The 15,025-nt window shown below is 39.1% G+C and overlaps 1 protein-coding gene across 2 annotated transcripts; it reads right to left on the bottom strand.

Annotated features, from left to right (window-relative positions):
• Positions 1–211: 211 nt before the first annotated feature.
• On the bottom strand, positions 212–12,584 carry sgsm3 (small G protein signaling modulator 3). 2 transcript variants are annotated; one of them, XM_085403649.1, is made up of 21 exons: positions 12,385–12,584; positions 8,568–8,636; positions 8,288–8,373; positions 7,476–7,539; positions 6,630–6,841; positions 6,400–6,507; positions 6,028–6,171; positions 5,709–5,904; positions 5,434–5,579; positions 5,001–5,234; positions 4,681–4,863; positions 4,344–4,499; positions 4,191–4,245; positions 3,743–3,792; positions 3,392–3,544; positions 3,230–3,300; positions 2,955–3,003; positions 2,733–2,818; positions 2,505–2,627; positions 2,231–2,291; positions 213–1,522 (listed from the first exon to the last, which is right to left on the bottom strand). In XM_085403649.1, the coding sequence occupies exons 2-21, from the start codon at positions 8,572–8,574 to the stop codon at positions 1,439–1,441; spliced, it is 2,268 nt and encodes a 755-aa protein (XP_085259775.1). In that variant the 5' UTR covers positions 8,575–8,636; positions 12,385–12,584; the 3' UTR covers positions 213–1,438. The 2 variants fall into 2 exon arrangements, with proteins under 2 accessions (XP_085259776.1, XP_085259775.1); XM_085403650.1 differs by lacking the exon at positions 12,385–12,584 and having other exon boundaries at positions 212–1,522.
• Between the last annotated feature and the right edge of the window lie 2,441 nt (positions 12,585–15,025).

Below are 15,025 nucleotides of genomic sequence, written 5' to 3'. Positions count from 1 at the left end.
CCCTTTTGTCAATCTTCTTAAGGACAGATTGCACACCTTGCAAACCTTTGGCTGATGGATTCACTTTGTTGGCTATTTTATGTCTGCAAAACTATTGCTCAAGACCATTTCAGAAAAGTTTAAGTCTGTTTCATTGGAAGCAAAGTAAGAAGAAGAAATGTGGGGTAACTCAATGTTTTGCAAAAATGATTTGCCAGGAGAATAGATGTTTTTCTTCAGTAAATCTTTAGTTAAATTTTGTACAGCAGGACTTATGGATTGGTGAAATATTATTTACTGTAAATGATATTAGTGAAAAGAAAGAACTGTTAGTTTGACAATTAAGTAAAAAGTCATGTAGACCTAAGAAACAGCTCTAAGTATTTTCTTTAAGTCTAAGGGATAAAAATCAAAAGAACAAAGTCAAAACCTTTGTCTTAAAAACAGTAATGAACATGTTTCATTACATGTAACACAGCTCACTGAACTTGATACAGTTTATTTCTGGATGTTTATGTCAAAGCTAGAGATCAGTCTGGTAAAATACAGATAAAAAGTCCTATGTTTGAATTGCCTTAATGGTACATATAGTCACAAGCATATACAAAAAACATTACAAAGTATAGACTTGTATGTGTAGTTATCTTTTATACATATATAGGTGTAACACAAATTATCTGCTTCATGTACATTATATTATACAAGACAGACGTTTTACTACCACTGCTTAGGTAGCACACATACCCATAGTTTTATATCACAACTTCACAAGGCTTTACTTGGCATGTGCAACATTTAATGAAGTATTTTGTGGAATTTGTGATACTGAGGTAAAATACATTCCACTTGAAAATAGTTTGTAACTTTACAGCTTTGTGTTTAGTAATGTTCTAGTTTGGCCTTAAATCTTTAAAGGATGATGAGGATGAAATTTAGGATAAGGTTACAAAAACTTGTGTTCGTCATGGCAACATTATGAGCAGAACAAAAGAATAGATTGTATTTCTCACCCACTCATGCACCATGAGCTTCAGGTACTGAAAAAAAATGCTGTTCGGTCATATGTTGTAGTCTGTCCTGTCCAAACTCTTTCTGTGGCAGGAGTGTGCAAGATGTTTATATAGATATATTAGATATATATGTATTTTAAACCTTGCAGTGAAACCTCCAGTACTGGGTATTGATCCGTTTAAATTATGTACAATGATGTGCACATGCTTCAGCCAACACGAGCCAGTTGAGTTTCAGTCATTTGGGTGTTACCATTGTCCAAAACTGACACAGGATGAGAGGGTGAACCGGTTGGTGAAGTAGTCACTTCTTTTAGCAGGCTGACAGTAGTGTCTAGATTTCTTGTCTCTGCACTTTTTTTTAACATTTAAAGAACAAAAAAAAAAAAAAAAGGCTAAGCTATGACTTTGAGACCAAGTTGTAGGTTTCAGCCATTTTTGCTGCACATTTATCCATCAATGTCCCAGCTGAACAGGTGATGTTTCACCAACATATCCTGCACTCCCTCTTTCAGTGGCTTCTGCTCCTTTTCCTGGGACATAAATGAAATGTGGAAAGCTTTTACTTGAAGTCAAAAGTTAGTAATGCATCACCTGACAGAAACACTAATCAGCAATTTTAATGAAAATATGTTTTATTATCTGCCTAAAAGAATATTGCCTTAATTAAAAAACAAAACAAAACAACACAACGAGTTACCATCTGGAGTCTGAAGGGGAAAAAAAAAATCATGATACTGACCGCACATGATGACTATAGTATCTACAGTCAGCATAATAATATAGAAGTGAAATCAGTAGATCTCATAGAGATGCAGCTTTTTTCCCCCCAGAGGAGACAGTCTGACTTGCAGGAAGGAGATGGCAGCGTGTCACTAATAGCACTAGCAACTGCCATTTCTAGTCTACTTCTACAGTGACATGGAAAATTTTCTTCTTTCAAAGATTTATTCTACAAATGTGCCACCTCACTCTGAAAATGAAGGGTAAAAGAAGACAAAGAACACTAATACCTATGCGAATCTACCGATAGTTTGATGAGCGACATTACCTAGAGATCCCAACTAAAGAGGTGATGCTGAACCAGCACTTCCATAACTTCTGCTTTCAGAATAGCAGACTTCTGAAACAGTATAAGTCATAATGTTTTTCGTCACTTAGTTCTAACAAGTCGTCCTTGATAGTAAGACTGGCTCACAACCGCTCTATATTGAGAAGCTGTCACATGCTCCTTGACTCACCTCTTTTTTGTCGGGAAGCTCACAATCTTGGGAGAGACTGAAGGCAAACTTTGACAGGACCCTGAAGAGAAAACAAGTTTGTTAATCATTATCCTGATTGATACACAGCTTCACTTTGTTTAACTTTTACCCTTCAAGCTTCTTTCACATGTATATTCCTGTTTTTACACGACTGAATTCTGTGTGGAAAATGCAAAAGATGGCTCGTGGATAAGATACAGCCAACTTCAAGAATTTAACACTCGGTAACCATCCATGATTTGAGCAGACTGACCTGAGCTCACACTTGATTTGAACCCATCCGGGGCTACGAAGGAATGACCATGGGTGATACCATTTTTCTACAGCCGCCATGCTGGAGCACAACACCTCCAACCATAAGTGCAGCACCTGCTCACTGAAGAGAAACATGTTAAGATTCAAACAGACTCGGTATGAAAATATGATTCTACAGAGTGACTTTGATGATTTCAATTCCACATGCATGTGTGATGAAACTTACTTCAGGCCAACACACACAAGAGACCTAAACTTGACATCCATTTGGGCATGTGCTGCATCATGGCTCATGTTGACTGACTGCACTGCCTGAGAAGGTAATCAAAGGGAAACAGTCATGCACTTTATCAGTCCTCAGTGCTACACGGCAACTTTACAGACTAGAAGCTAAGCCTCATATTACTGACAAAACACTTGGTTATTAATAAATAGAGTGTTCACTCACTCTGTAAAGCAGCTCCTCTGGCGTTAGTACTTTTCCATCTTCATCTAACCTGGTAAATCCCAAAGACAACCACTTGTTACTTCCAAATCTCTACTAGCAGTAGTGCAAAAAGCACACAGTCCACTGAGCATACAGTTAACGGTAAATGGCCCATTTATGTTCTTAACAAAGCATCATGCAATGCTAATTAAAGTCAAGTGCATCCCTGATGGCCCGTGGAGAACATTACAATTTGGGTTAATATAGCAAAGAATAACACTTTATGTACACCTCACCTGTAGGTTTTACACAGGACTAGCCTTGAGTAAACAGAATTGAAGTCCCTCTCTACCTCCCTGCTGGCCGCCTGAGTAAAAAGAAGAGGATTTAATTTAAATTGTCAGTTTGACAGACGCATGTGTGATACATGGTACTATGATGACAAAACGTTTTCCTACCTCCTCTATGAATAACCACGGGTGACATGGCCCTCCAAGTATAGATGGTTTCTTCAGACCATGCTGAAAGATAGCCTTCAGAGCTGGACATAGAGTCCCTCTGGCCAGGTCTGTCACTGCCTCTGTCACAGAGTCGTCACCTGCTAGTGAGTACTGAAGACATGTACGAGATCGTCAATCACTGTTGAAGACACTGTATGACTCGACAGTCAGGACATTACAATAATAAAGAAGCAAAGACAAAACCTGGTGCATAGTTGATGACATCGAACACTGGAAGAAACATCAGCTAACTGGACAATTTCAAAGTGCTTAGCTTTAATTAAGAGAATAACGTAAGAATGTGCATACCTCCTTGCTCCTTTCATCAAGGATCTCAACAAACTTTGCTGGAAACCAGCCTGTTAAAGACAAAATTTATCATACAGCAGATAATTACTTACTGATCTTTTATATCAGTTGTTTCTATTGTTACATTTTACTTATGCATTTACTTTAACTTGATTCCTTTTATAATTTTATCCTATATCTTTTACACAATTTTACTTATTTTGCACATTTTTATTATTATCACTTGTATAATTCTTTACTTTGTTTTTCATTTTTAAATGTGGAATGTAAATACATCTGCCTTTGGATCAGCTTTTTAAAATTTTAAATGTGCTAGATCAATAAAACTTTTTTGGCTCTTTATATTAAAAAAAAAGAGCTCTTTATATTAAAAAAATAGAAAAAAAAAATAATAATATATATATATATATATTTTTTTTTTTTTTTTTTTTTTTTAAATCCCACATACCTCTAAGGCTGTTGAGTTCACCAACCCAGCAATGTTCGTCCTTTTGCGAAATAATCTGAGCGACAGAAGAATACAGCAGGATGAGACACAGAGACCAGACGGTGTTAAAGCTGTGCTTCTTTTTTGCCAGCATTTCTGTAAATTATGACTCACAGTGATGATGTCATTCTTTCTAAAGCCCAGTTCATCATCATCATGACGCTCAAAGTCTAGCAAAGCCTTTGCTCGTCTCCGTCGGTTGCGAGATACCACAAGAAAGTTTTCATGATCCCGCTGATGACTCTCCATGGAGTAGTCTGGAGTCAGATCCTAGACAGAAAAAATGGAACGGATCGATATGAAGTCAAAATGTGAGAAAATAATAATCTTAAAATTAATTCCACAATTTGGAAGTATTATAATGCTACAGACAGCAAATGAAAGTACAGCATGGCTGATGCTCTGTTTATTTTGGTTGATTGGTAGTTCAGAACAGGACATAAACACTCACAGTGCTGGAGTGGCGTGGATCCAGACAATGGAAGTGCTCTGCAATGCGGGTTATGGCCTCTCGCAAGGAGGCCACCAACTCAGTCTGCTTTATGTTCTTTGACTTCAGAGCTTCTGCCTCATCCTCCCCAAAAAGCAGGGAGGTCAGGGTGGATTTCCTGCGCAGCGACTGCCTCCTCACCACCTAAACATTTATCAATAAAATCTCAATTTTTTCCCCTCTTTTTGTTTAACAAAATTTTTAGAAGTAAATATACAACTCCTACTCTCCCTGTCTAAACCACATGACTAATAAATTATGCCAATACTATAATGACTGACCTTGTTGAGATTGGTGTTGAGTGGTGTGTTGTTGCCATTGCTGAGCTGTGCCTGTTCATTTAGGATGTAGGCTAGGTGCTTGTGTCTGTGAGCTTCCAGAGTTTCTTGGGAGAGTGTCCCTGCTAGCCTCATAGCCTCCCCTAGAACTGCAGGTGCGTCTCTCAGCTGGCTCGGCAAATCCGAAAGAGTATTAAAAATGGATGCAGAGTTCTCTGATGACACAAGTTCCTCCTCCTGGAGTAAAGAAGTAAATTAAATAAGATTAGGATTAGGATGATGGCTTAATCTTCCATCCTAATTGCTCTCCCCCAAAGAAAAAAAATCTAATTGGTAACTGCACACACCGACTAAAGAAAACAATAAATGTAAAGCATTCAAGAAAAATACAAACTGCAAGAGGCTATTGAGATTCAGCAGAAGTACTGTGGCTAACCTTAATCTTGAGCATGCCCAGTGTCACCTGGAAAAGCACAAGTGACCCTTCATAGAAGAGCAGATCCCAGATTCTTAGGAGCAGACGGATATCCACCACACTGGCAAATGATGTCAGGAACCAGTGCAATGTGATCAGTGACAACTCTGGATGTTCAAAAAAAGAAGATGATGTTACCTACTGTATACAATGTACAGTATAGGGTGCAACTCACAACCCTTTTTCCACAACCCAAGGACTAAACTCTCATCATCTTTCTTGATGCTTGATCCTACCTATGTCATGCTCCTGCAAAAGGCGGTCAAGGGCCGGCAGGTACTGAACAATAAGTTGGCGGAGAACTCTCTGATCCGTTTGAACGCCCAGCAGAGTGGAGGAAAAGTAAGATGGAGGAAGAAGATCTTCGATCAGGGCGCACATCATCCATAGTGCATCCTCCTCCTCGAGAAAGAGCAACAGGCAGGAAACAACCTGGATGGATGAGACAGATATGAGAAACAATGAGAGCGTAAAGAGGAGAATACCTTCTATGCTGAATCAGCTGCTCTGAGTAATGTAACTGATCAGACAGACTCTCTATGTATGTGTTCTTACCATGCCAGTGCCCTGACAGTACCCAATGTCAGGGTAGAGCCATGCTAGGCTTCTCAGTACACGTCTCAGCCTTGGCACTCCAACACTGGTCAGACTATTGAAACACGCATTGGTTGGCATAGTCCGTAACAAGTCCTTCTCTATCTGAGGGACAAAAGATTAAGATGGGATCATCCCATTATTATTTGAAAGATCTTTAAGGATTCTGCAGAGCAAATGAAGAAAAATAGTGCAAAACACCCTAATGCTTGAAGTCTAATCTCCAAATGTGTCAGACAGATTTGTTGACTGTGTTTAGGCAGTACTTTTTGAACTTAATAATAATAATTACAATAATAAGTCTTCACACATTTATACAGTTAGGCATTTTACCTGTTTAGCAACTGTGGTGTCATCATTAGAGCTGTTCTTGATGATTTCTCTGTAAGAGATCTCAGAGGTCCTCTTCTTTTGAAGGGCTCCAGACAGACGCATCCAAAGCTAGGAGAGGAGGGGGAAAAAAAACGATGTTTCAGTAACATCACTATATAACTAGCTTGCTTTAACAGTATTTTAGACTTCTAGTCAATGCTACAAGAAACAACACTGATGGTAAAGCTTACCTGTGGTCTCATACTATGAGGTATTCCTCCTAGCACCAAGGAATGCAAACGCTCAGAGCGTGGAAGGACAGGATCAATAAGATCCCAGGTCAGGTCACCTACTGTGTGGTTATGGGTGAACTCCAGGTGGGCTTGCCAACGCAGTCGCTGCTGGGGGTCTTCACGCTGGGGCGAGCCCTCAGTGCCCAGCCAAGACTTAGGCTCCCCACCATCTAAGAGAAAGTAATATATTCAGCCTTAACTTCAGCTTTAGTTTGTTATCTGTGCAGGCTCTATATTAAAATTGTTATAACTTACAAACTCTTGGATTAAGGAGAACAAAATAATGGAAAATGGTACCAGCTACAATACTGTGGGCATTCACTGCAGAGATATGAAAGCTGCTTCACTTAAAACAAACTCAGCTGAGTCTCCAGGAGGACTGGAGAGAGTAGTCTACTTTTGCATGAGTTGTCAACCAGCACACTTCAGAGAAGCAGAGAATTCTGCTTTCATCATTCATGACATTGGAACCATAATTGTGTGTATTTGGATTGTTTTTTAAAATCACTAAAATTTGGCTGATAGATTAACAAAACCTTTTTCTGGGGTTTAAAACTCAAAATACACACTCAAAGACGATTCAATAAATAGCCTTCTTCATTGTCATAATAGGTCAAGGCTGGAAAAACCCTGAGATCACATGCACTTCACCTACATAATAGAGCTACTATGCTCATATCTAAAAAACAAAATTTTTCCCTACTGCGATTCACCAAATGATGATAAAAAAGTTTTAAGACAGAAAAGAATTGTCTGTGTGTGAATGAGAGAGAGCAAAAGAGAAGACATGGATAAATGAAATACCCTCTGTGTCCACCCTAAAGCCAAATTCATCATACTGGAGTTCAGGCTGCTGTGAAGAGTCTTTCTGCAGAAACAAAACAGTGACATGCATTTAATCGGTGAACATCTCATAGTAGAAACATGACTATATCAAACAAACGTGGCTATAAAGAAGTGAGATTAATGGTTTCAGTGCCATTAAAGGAGCAGTGTTTTAAACTGATGAGATCACCATGGTAACTTTTGCTGAACAACGTTACCGTCGCCCAAACAGGCTACAGTAGATGTTTTAGATATAAACCGGCAGCACAAAAACACATTTTAACTACGTTTTTCCTCTCAATTTAAAAGTAACCTCAGATACATTATATACAAACCTGTGGGTTATTTAATTGGTGATTTAAAAACTAAATATTTATGGTTAGTCGTAAATACCTGATAATGAAACTGATAGAACACAGAAAACAAAAACGATAAGTCTACTGATATTCATACCAAACCAATTCATGGATTATACACAATCAAAAACTTTTATTTCACTTTGATTTGGGCAAACACTAAAGGGAATTCCACCCCTCTTTCACTGTGGGACCATAACCTTGAATGCACTTAATTTTTTTAATATATTCTTTATTAACCTCCACAACTCACATCTTTAACTGAAGTAGGCAGCAAGCATTTGATTAGTCCATTTTTTTGTTGAAGAAAACTAAATAAAGATGGATGTAGATGTGTGACAGCCTTTAATATTTTTTTCTCAATTTCTAAAATCTGAAATGTTCGATTTCTCAAGAAACTTGTTTTATCAACAATGTGGGAAACCATATTCTTACTTGATGGTACTTGGCCAAAATGTCCTGGGGCCACATGCTTGGGGTAAGAGCCGAGAATGGCCCACCAGGAGCTGGTGTGTAGGTACCTAAAAGAAAAAAAGAAAAAAAAAAAAAGGTCTTATTATATCCATCTTTCTATTGCTAAATCCACACACACACACACACACACACACACACACACACACACACACACACACACACACACACACACACACACACACACACACACACACACACACACTCCAAAGTTCTGCAAAGAAATTACATTTTGCAAATATACCTGACATTTTGATGATTGAGTTCAATATGGTGGGACACCTGGGAGTAAACAAGTCAGCAGATAGCCACTCTATAGGAAAGAAACAGGTGCTGAGAATCAGTTGGCAGTTTAGATCGTCAACATTTGCATATTTCAGAACGATGCTGAAGCTAGTCAGTCCTCCAGCTGACAGCACTCCGTATGTTTGTGGGAAAATCTCCAGACACATAAATGACCTTTACAACCACTAACCACATCAAATTAGCAGACATTATAAATGTGTTTGTCTTCACTGTTTCAGTAGCAACTGTAATGTTTGAAATCCTTCGGATACCATAATCAGTTACTCAGGACCTCAGTCCATTTTGATACTATCCAAGTTACTATAATGTAAACCTACCTAACTGCTAAACAAATACGCCATTCTTCAAACCAATCAAGTACAAAGAAATTGTCCAACAGACCAACAACAATGTAACAAGCAAGGCAGTGCCCCTTCTTCTAGAACGAACTCCAGGACATGCAGAGCTTCGGCACAAACACAGAGAGGAGAAAAAACAAAAAAAACAAACAAAAAACCACGAGATAAAGAGAATTCTTGTTTCTCTCTTCAAGGCAATATGACTGCTGTAATTACCAGAGGCTAACTATTCTACTAAACTCTTTGTGTATGTACAAATGTGTGTTGTGATGCTCTAAATGTAGAGCGCACATCTTGGGGTAAAATTAACATTCTGTGAGAAAACCATAAAATGACTTGCGCCTACAAACACACAACAAAGACTTAACATACCATGTATTTATGAGCTTTTGTCTGCAAGATTTTAGCCTTTGCATTAAAGCTAAAAAAGTGACTGTTTAAGCATATAAATAAATTACATGGCAAATATTGGCAATGAAGGGGAGCAAAGTGGGCCATCCCTCTACAGCACTGCGACAAATACCATGATCTCATCTAACTGTTGGTACAAAGTTGTTAACCTCAGTACAGCCTTTCTGTGTTTTAGATATTATCATTAACAATGGTGTTTCCACAGGTTAATATTCACAACTTTAACTCAGGTTCACACACTTTGCACACTATGTAACTGCAGTGGGTGAACCTGTCCTTCACCCACTGTCTGCTCCGGTATAATATCCACTCTAATAACAATGTAATAAAATAAAATAAATAAATAAAACAAAAAGATTAACAAGAGAAGTCTACAGAGAGTCTGTATATGTTTCGCCCTTAAGGCATTCAGACCATGATTCTGCTCACTATAAAACAAAACAATCAACAACAAAATAAAAGGACATTTTTCTAAAGTCAGAATGGTCTAGAGGACACTGATTTATTTACAGCCTTTGTGTGTACATTTAAACAGCACTGTGCTTGGGAACAACCCAACATTTTTCTGGAGGATTTGTGATGAAATCTGACTTTAATGAAAAGATGCAGTTTGTATTTTACCCTTTACAAAACAGAAAGCTAGAAAACTATTCTTGGAGTAATTGTGCGATGATTCTGGCTCAATTTTTCTAAGTAATCACTGCAGCATTTCTAACAAAGTACAAGTCACATAGGCATATCAGGAAGATGTATGTGTAATGGCCGATATATGGTTATTGGACAACTTCAAATATCCCTCTAAAATGATGGATTCTTGCCATTAGCATCTAAGAAGATTTCAAGTCTCAGTTCTGTCTTTTGCATACAAATAGTAAAACACTATATATGGTTTGTGTTTGATAGATGTTTTGTGGGCAAATACAACAAACGAGTTGTTGCCCCAGAGAAGAAATAATACAGTATATCAGTAAGACAAACCACTACTTGGAATCTAAGCAACTACAACCATAACCTGTGAAAAGAGGCTCGCCTGCATGCAAACACGCTGCCAAAATGATTCATTCTAGCAGCAGGCTTGCGGCATGAAGGGAGATTCAGGACTTAAGAGATGAGAAATCAATTTGAGGTCTGGAGGACGGCCAAGTGTTTTCAGGGAAGCTCTGTCTAACTGAGGGAGGCCTGGGATTTTAGAGCATCTCCTTTACAAGAACATTAACAGTTTAAACACCTGCCAAAGAAAACCAAAAATTACAAAATCCATCCTGCAAACTGTTGCACATATCAGTAATCTGACAGCAAAATTCGTCCGCAAACCCGAAACAAACATAACGAGCAAGTTCTGAGTAACCCACTATGAATCCTTATTCTCATAATATCAATCCTTATTCTCAGAGTCATCGCAGAATGCGCTCTATACTACAAAGAAGAACACCAAGTTTGCAAACACGGATACATAAAATACGATTGTGACTCTGCATGTGATTAATAAAACACATCGAGTATTTTAGATTTTGTCGAGAAAGGCAAAACTTGGGCAGAAACAAGTCACAACTTTCAGGAAATGAACAGAACTAAGGTGACTTGGAAGTTAATGCTCTCACATGCATGTGATAAATGGAAATCATTAACTTGTTACAGTTTTGTTCTCCCAAGGATGTAAACAGCACAGACAAATCAAATCACTTCATCTGAGGACCTTCCTGGACCTATAACAAAGGGTCTTTCATGCTTTTTTCCTCTCCAAACAAAATAACATCCTTTTCACTGCGGAGGTGTGGCTGTACTCACAAGTGTTTGCACACACACTGGTCAACACCCTGTTGTAAGAACACCAACAAGCAACATCCTGCTGTGCAAACAGGCCAAGAGTATGCATCGTGCACAGCAAAGCCCTTCCTTTTAAACACTATAAGGAAGCTCTTACTTCTACTCTAATTAGAGTTTGTGCTGCCCCATCAGCCTGCTCAATCAGCTCTACCCACTCCACTTCCCCTTACACCTCCCCCAGCTGTCCCTTTCACTAACCACAACATTGGTGACTCATGTCGCCTCCTCACCAAAGGAAGAAGAAGAAGAAGAAAAAAAAAGGGTGTCGGTGTATGCCAGAGCATCTCTGCCTTGTGCCCAACAAATCTAGCTTTGGCTGAAGAATGACAGGCGCACACCTTCAGTCTCATTGGCAGTCCATCTGTGTGTGTCTCCCCTCTTACACACTGGCATGCATCGCATCTAATTATAGTCTTAGTTAGACTTACGCACACATACACGCAAAGGGATGCTCGTGGAAGGCCACTTCTTTGAGTGAAAGTGCTGGAAACTCCCGTCTAAATACCCTTACTTCCTCGTTTCAATGGAGTGTAAGGCAAGAACCTGCAGGGAATAGGCGCTGTATGACAAAAAAGCACTGCATCACTCTTGTCAACATCTATCTGCAACACCTAAGCTCTGTTGTCAGTAAGCCATAAGGTTATGCATAAGGCAACAAGTGACTCTCCTGCGTCTGATAGCACTACGAGGCACGTTTGAGTGTAAATCATCTGTTGTGTTGGTACAGACTGCAGAATCTGTCAGCTTTGTATGTGTCATCGTTAAACCGTTCAGCTGACCCAGAAATGCTGAAACGTTAATGGTAGACCACACGTGATGCTACCGACTCACACACACACACAAATCTCACTGAATATTCAGTTTTTTTTATTAACTTAAAGATATGTATGAAGCACAATGCTCAGAAATGATTCAATTATTGTTACGTCAAACCCCCAGCTGACGTCAGTTGCAGCTACGAGACAATAACACAACACTTTCTTTCCTTAAAAAACACCCCCATCAGGGACAACACATTTGGTCAACACCACAAATGTTATCAAACAATAAGCCATGAAATTTAACGCTCATACATTCATATTGACTTGTCAGCTGTTAGCCAAACATGCTACGTTTAGCTTTTAGCTAGTAGTTAGGTGCAAAACGGTGTACCACGGAAGGCCTGTCCGATTAACTTACCGTGACATTATTCTAGCGAACGCACGCTAAGGTTTCTGGAGGACGTGCCTTTTCGTTTTTCCCCTATAGTTTTAAAGAGAAAACGCCATATGCTATGCCATTGCCATCTCTCGCCTCGGACGTAAGACTTCCCAATACTGTGCACCTGCTAGTGGCGACGTGTAACTCCGACGTATTCTTACGCCCTGTAAGGCTTTCCCAGTTCCTTTTCCATCGTGGGAAGTAGCGCCAGATCCCGGAACTACAATTCTCAGTCAAAAATATCCTTCCGCAGGTGGGGAGTAGGTGACGCAGGCACACGACGTATCTCTTTTTTGTTCCATTCATTCATTCATTCTTTTTTTCTTTTTTTTGATACTCCCTTACCTCATTCAGACCAGCTACGAAAACAACCAGACACGTTTCAGAACAGTGCTAGTCATGACGGGTCAACCAGTAGCTGTTATGGGAGTTTGTGCTAACTCCAATTGCTTGAGTTGTTGTTGTTTTTTTTTTTTTTTTCAAATAAACCTCTTTAAAAATAGGTAAAGACAGAAACTGCAAATGAGAAACCTCAACTGTCACTGCATATATCACTGTTATTTCACAGTAATTAATGTTTATTTAATTTATTTACTCTTATTGGTATTAAAGTGTATTCACGCACAATACAGCGTATTCCACTGTCCCTTCTCTTTCCTTCTTTCTAATATTGTTAAGCATTAGACAGCAGCTTAATTTTTAATCTAATTAGCTGCTGATTGAAGCCACATCACGTTGCTCTTACATGACTACTCCACAAGATGGCTGTGTTTTACAAAAGCCTTCTCCTACCCTCTCGAATGAATTCGTTTTAACATTAATAACGTCTTTCAGATTTAGTTATTGTTAGTTTAGTATTTCAAGTTTACTATCATTAATCATCATTTCATTATTTTTTAAAGGGATTCATGCTTTTGTCCTTTATATCAATATTCTTCATCTTTATTTTACAGTGATGAGCATTCTGAGTGATGAGCATGCAAACCACAGCTTGACGTCAATGCCTCTCAGCGAGTTCCATAATAATAATTTAATCTGAAATGATAAATAACAACATAAATAACATCAGAACATTTGAACATACTATCAGCTTTGTGATGCTCTGTTGCATTTTGAATCCATGTGGTCCTTTTCTTTTCCTTCTAAGATGCCAACTAGTTTATCCATTGGGTGTTTACCGAGGAGAGGGGAAGTTTGTTGGCTCTCGGGGCCACAGAGCAGTTGCTTGGCTTCTGTGTTTATAAGTTGCTGGTGCCACTGTCAGTGTCAGTGATTTACCTCTTTACAAAATCATTAACAAAGCTAATATGATCTGCATAATGTAACCCACAGAACTCAAGGCACGTGCTGTTCTTCTCATACAAGCACTTTTCAGCTTTATCCTCATACAGCTCCTGGTAATACTTGTTATTTATTGGATAGTTTTTTGTTGTTGCTGTTTTTTTAAAACACTAGACTGCAGTGAGGATTCCTGTGGAAACATTAAAGCGCACATCTCCCACCATCCACTATTATCCATCTCCATATGCCAGCCAACTATCTTTGCTGTGTACTCTTAGAGGAAACTGGCACTTGGGGATGGCACCTTGCACATTTTATGTAAGTATTTGGAAGCCAGGCTAAATGAATGCTAAAACCAAATGATCAGTTATTTTCCCATCTCAGAGGAAACTTGTGCGTGACGAGAGGAAGCTCTTTGATGCTGTAGCTGAGAATGTGGACTGTGCCACTGCATTTTAATTTCTTACTTATCTGTGTGTGCATGTGTGTGTGTGTGTGTGTGTGTGTGTGTGTGTGTGTATGTATGAAAACTCATATTGCACATCCTTCTGACTGTGAACCCATGATCTTATAAGTGTTGAACACATCTGTATATCAAATGCATTTTCACAGCTTCATCCTGACTTTCAGCGATCTTCATGTCTTTTTTTATGTTGGTTTTTTTTTTGTTTGTTTTGTTTTTTTGCTTACAGACACATTTATACATATAAACAAAAGTTAGCAAGTCTTCAGCATAAAAAAAACTAATTTTATATACCCTTCCATCAATCTCTCTTTTCCACAAGTCTCCTTTTCCCTTTTCTAGCTGTATGTTGACACATCAGTATGACACTATATTCTATTTCTAACCCTCTCACATTGCTTAGCTTCACCATGCCAGAGTGAGTCACATCATTAAAAATGCTCTAGCTGCCGACCTTGCCCACAATCTGCCTGGCCAAATAGTGCGCATAGTGTGTTCACCCGACATGCCACAGCAGTGTGGGCGAGGCTCAGTCCCTTTTGTGTTACCTCTTTCTCAATGCCCCACCTTCTACCCGTGCTCATCGGTCTGACTGCCTCTGTCACTCTTGATAGAATGATGCCCACTGTCGAGCAAGCTCTGAATCTTACTCTGCAGTTACAATGACGTCAGGCAGAGGCAGAGACGGGTGAAGGGAGCTGCAAGGGGAGGAATAAGGAGATGGATAGAGATCGAGGTACATCCAGGGTGGGAGAATAGATGGGAGAGCAGAGGGCGGACGGGTGGAAAAATAATGCTGCGAAAAGGCAAATATGAGCTGAAAAATTACAGGAGAATGAGGAAGAGGTTTAGCTTAAAAAGGTGTGTGTGTGTGTG

The sequence above is a fragment of the Rhamphochromis longiceps genome, linkage group LG4 (genome assembly GCF_057381845.1).
Source record: "Rhamphochromis longiceps isolate RC_006_pf linkage group LG4, R_longiceps_female_GT1.1, whole genome shotgun sequence".
In the NCBI taxonomy this organism is placed as follows: domain Eukaryota; kingdom Metazoa; phylum Chordata; class Actinopteri; order Cichliformes; family Cichlidae; genus Rhamphochromis; species Rhamphochromis longiceps.
Note: the sequence above shows the minus strand (reverse complement) of the source record. Positions and strands in the feature narration are given on the sequence as shown.

Coding starts and splice junctions, on each gene's coding strand:
- sgsm3 (XM_085403649.1), bottom strand. Junction 5,905..6,027: donor ACTGTCAGGGCACTGGCATG/GTAAGAACACAT, acceptor TCATCCATCCAG/GTTGTTTCCTGCCTGTTGCT. Junction 2,292..2,504: donor CAAATCAAGTGTGAGCTCAG/GTCAGTCTGCTC, acceptor TTTTCTCTTCAG/GGTCCTGTCAAAGTTTGCCT.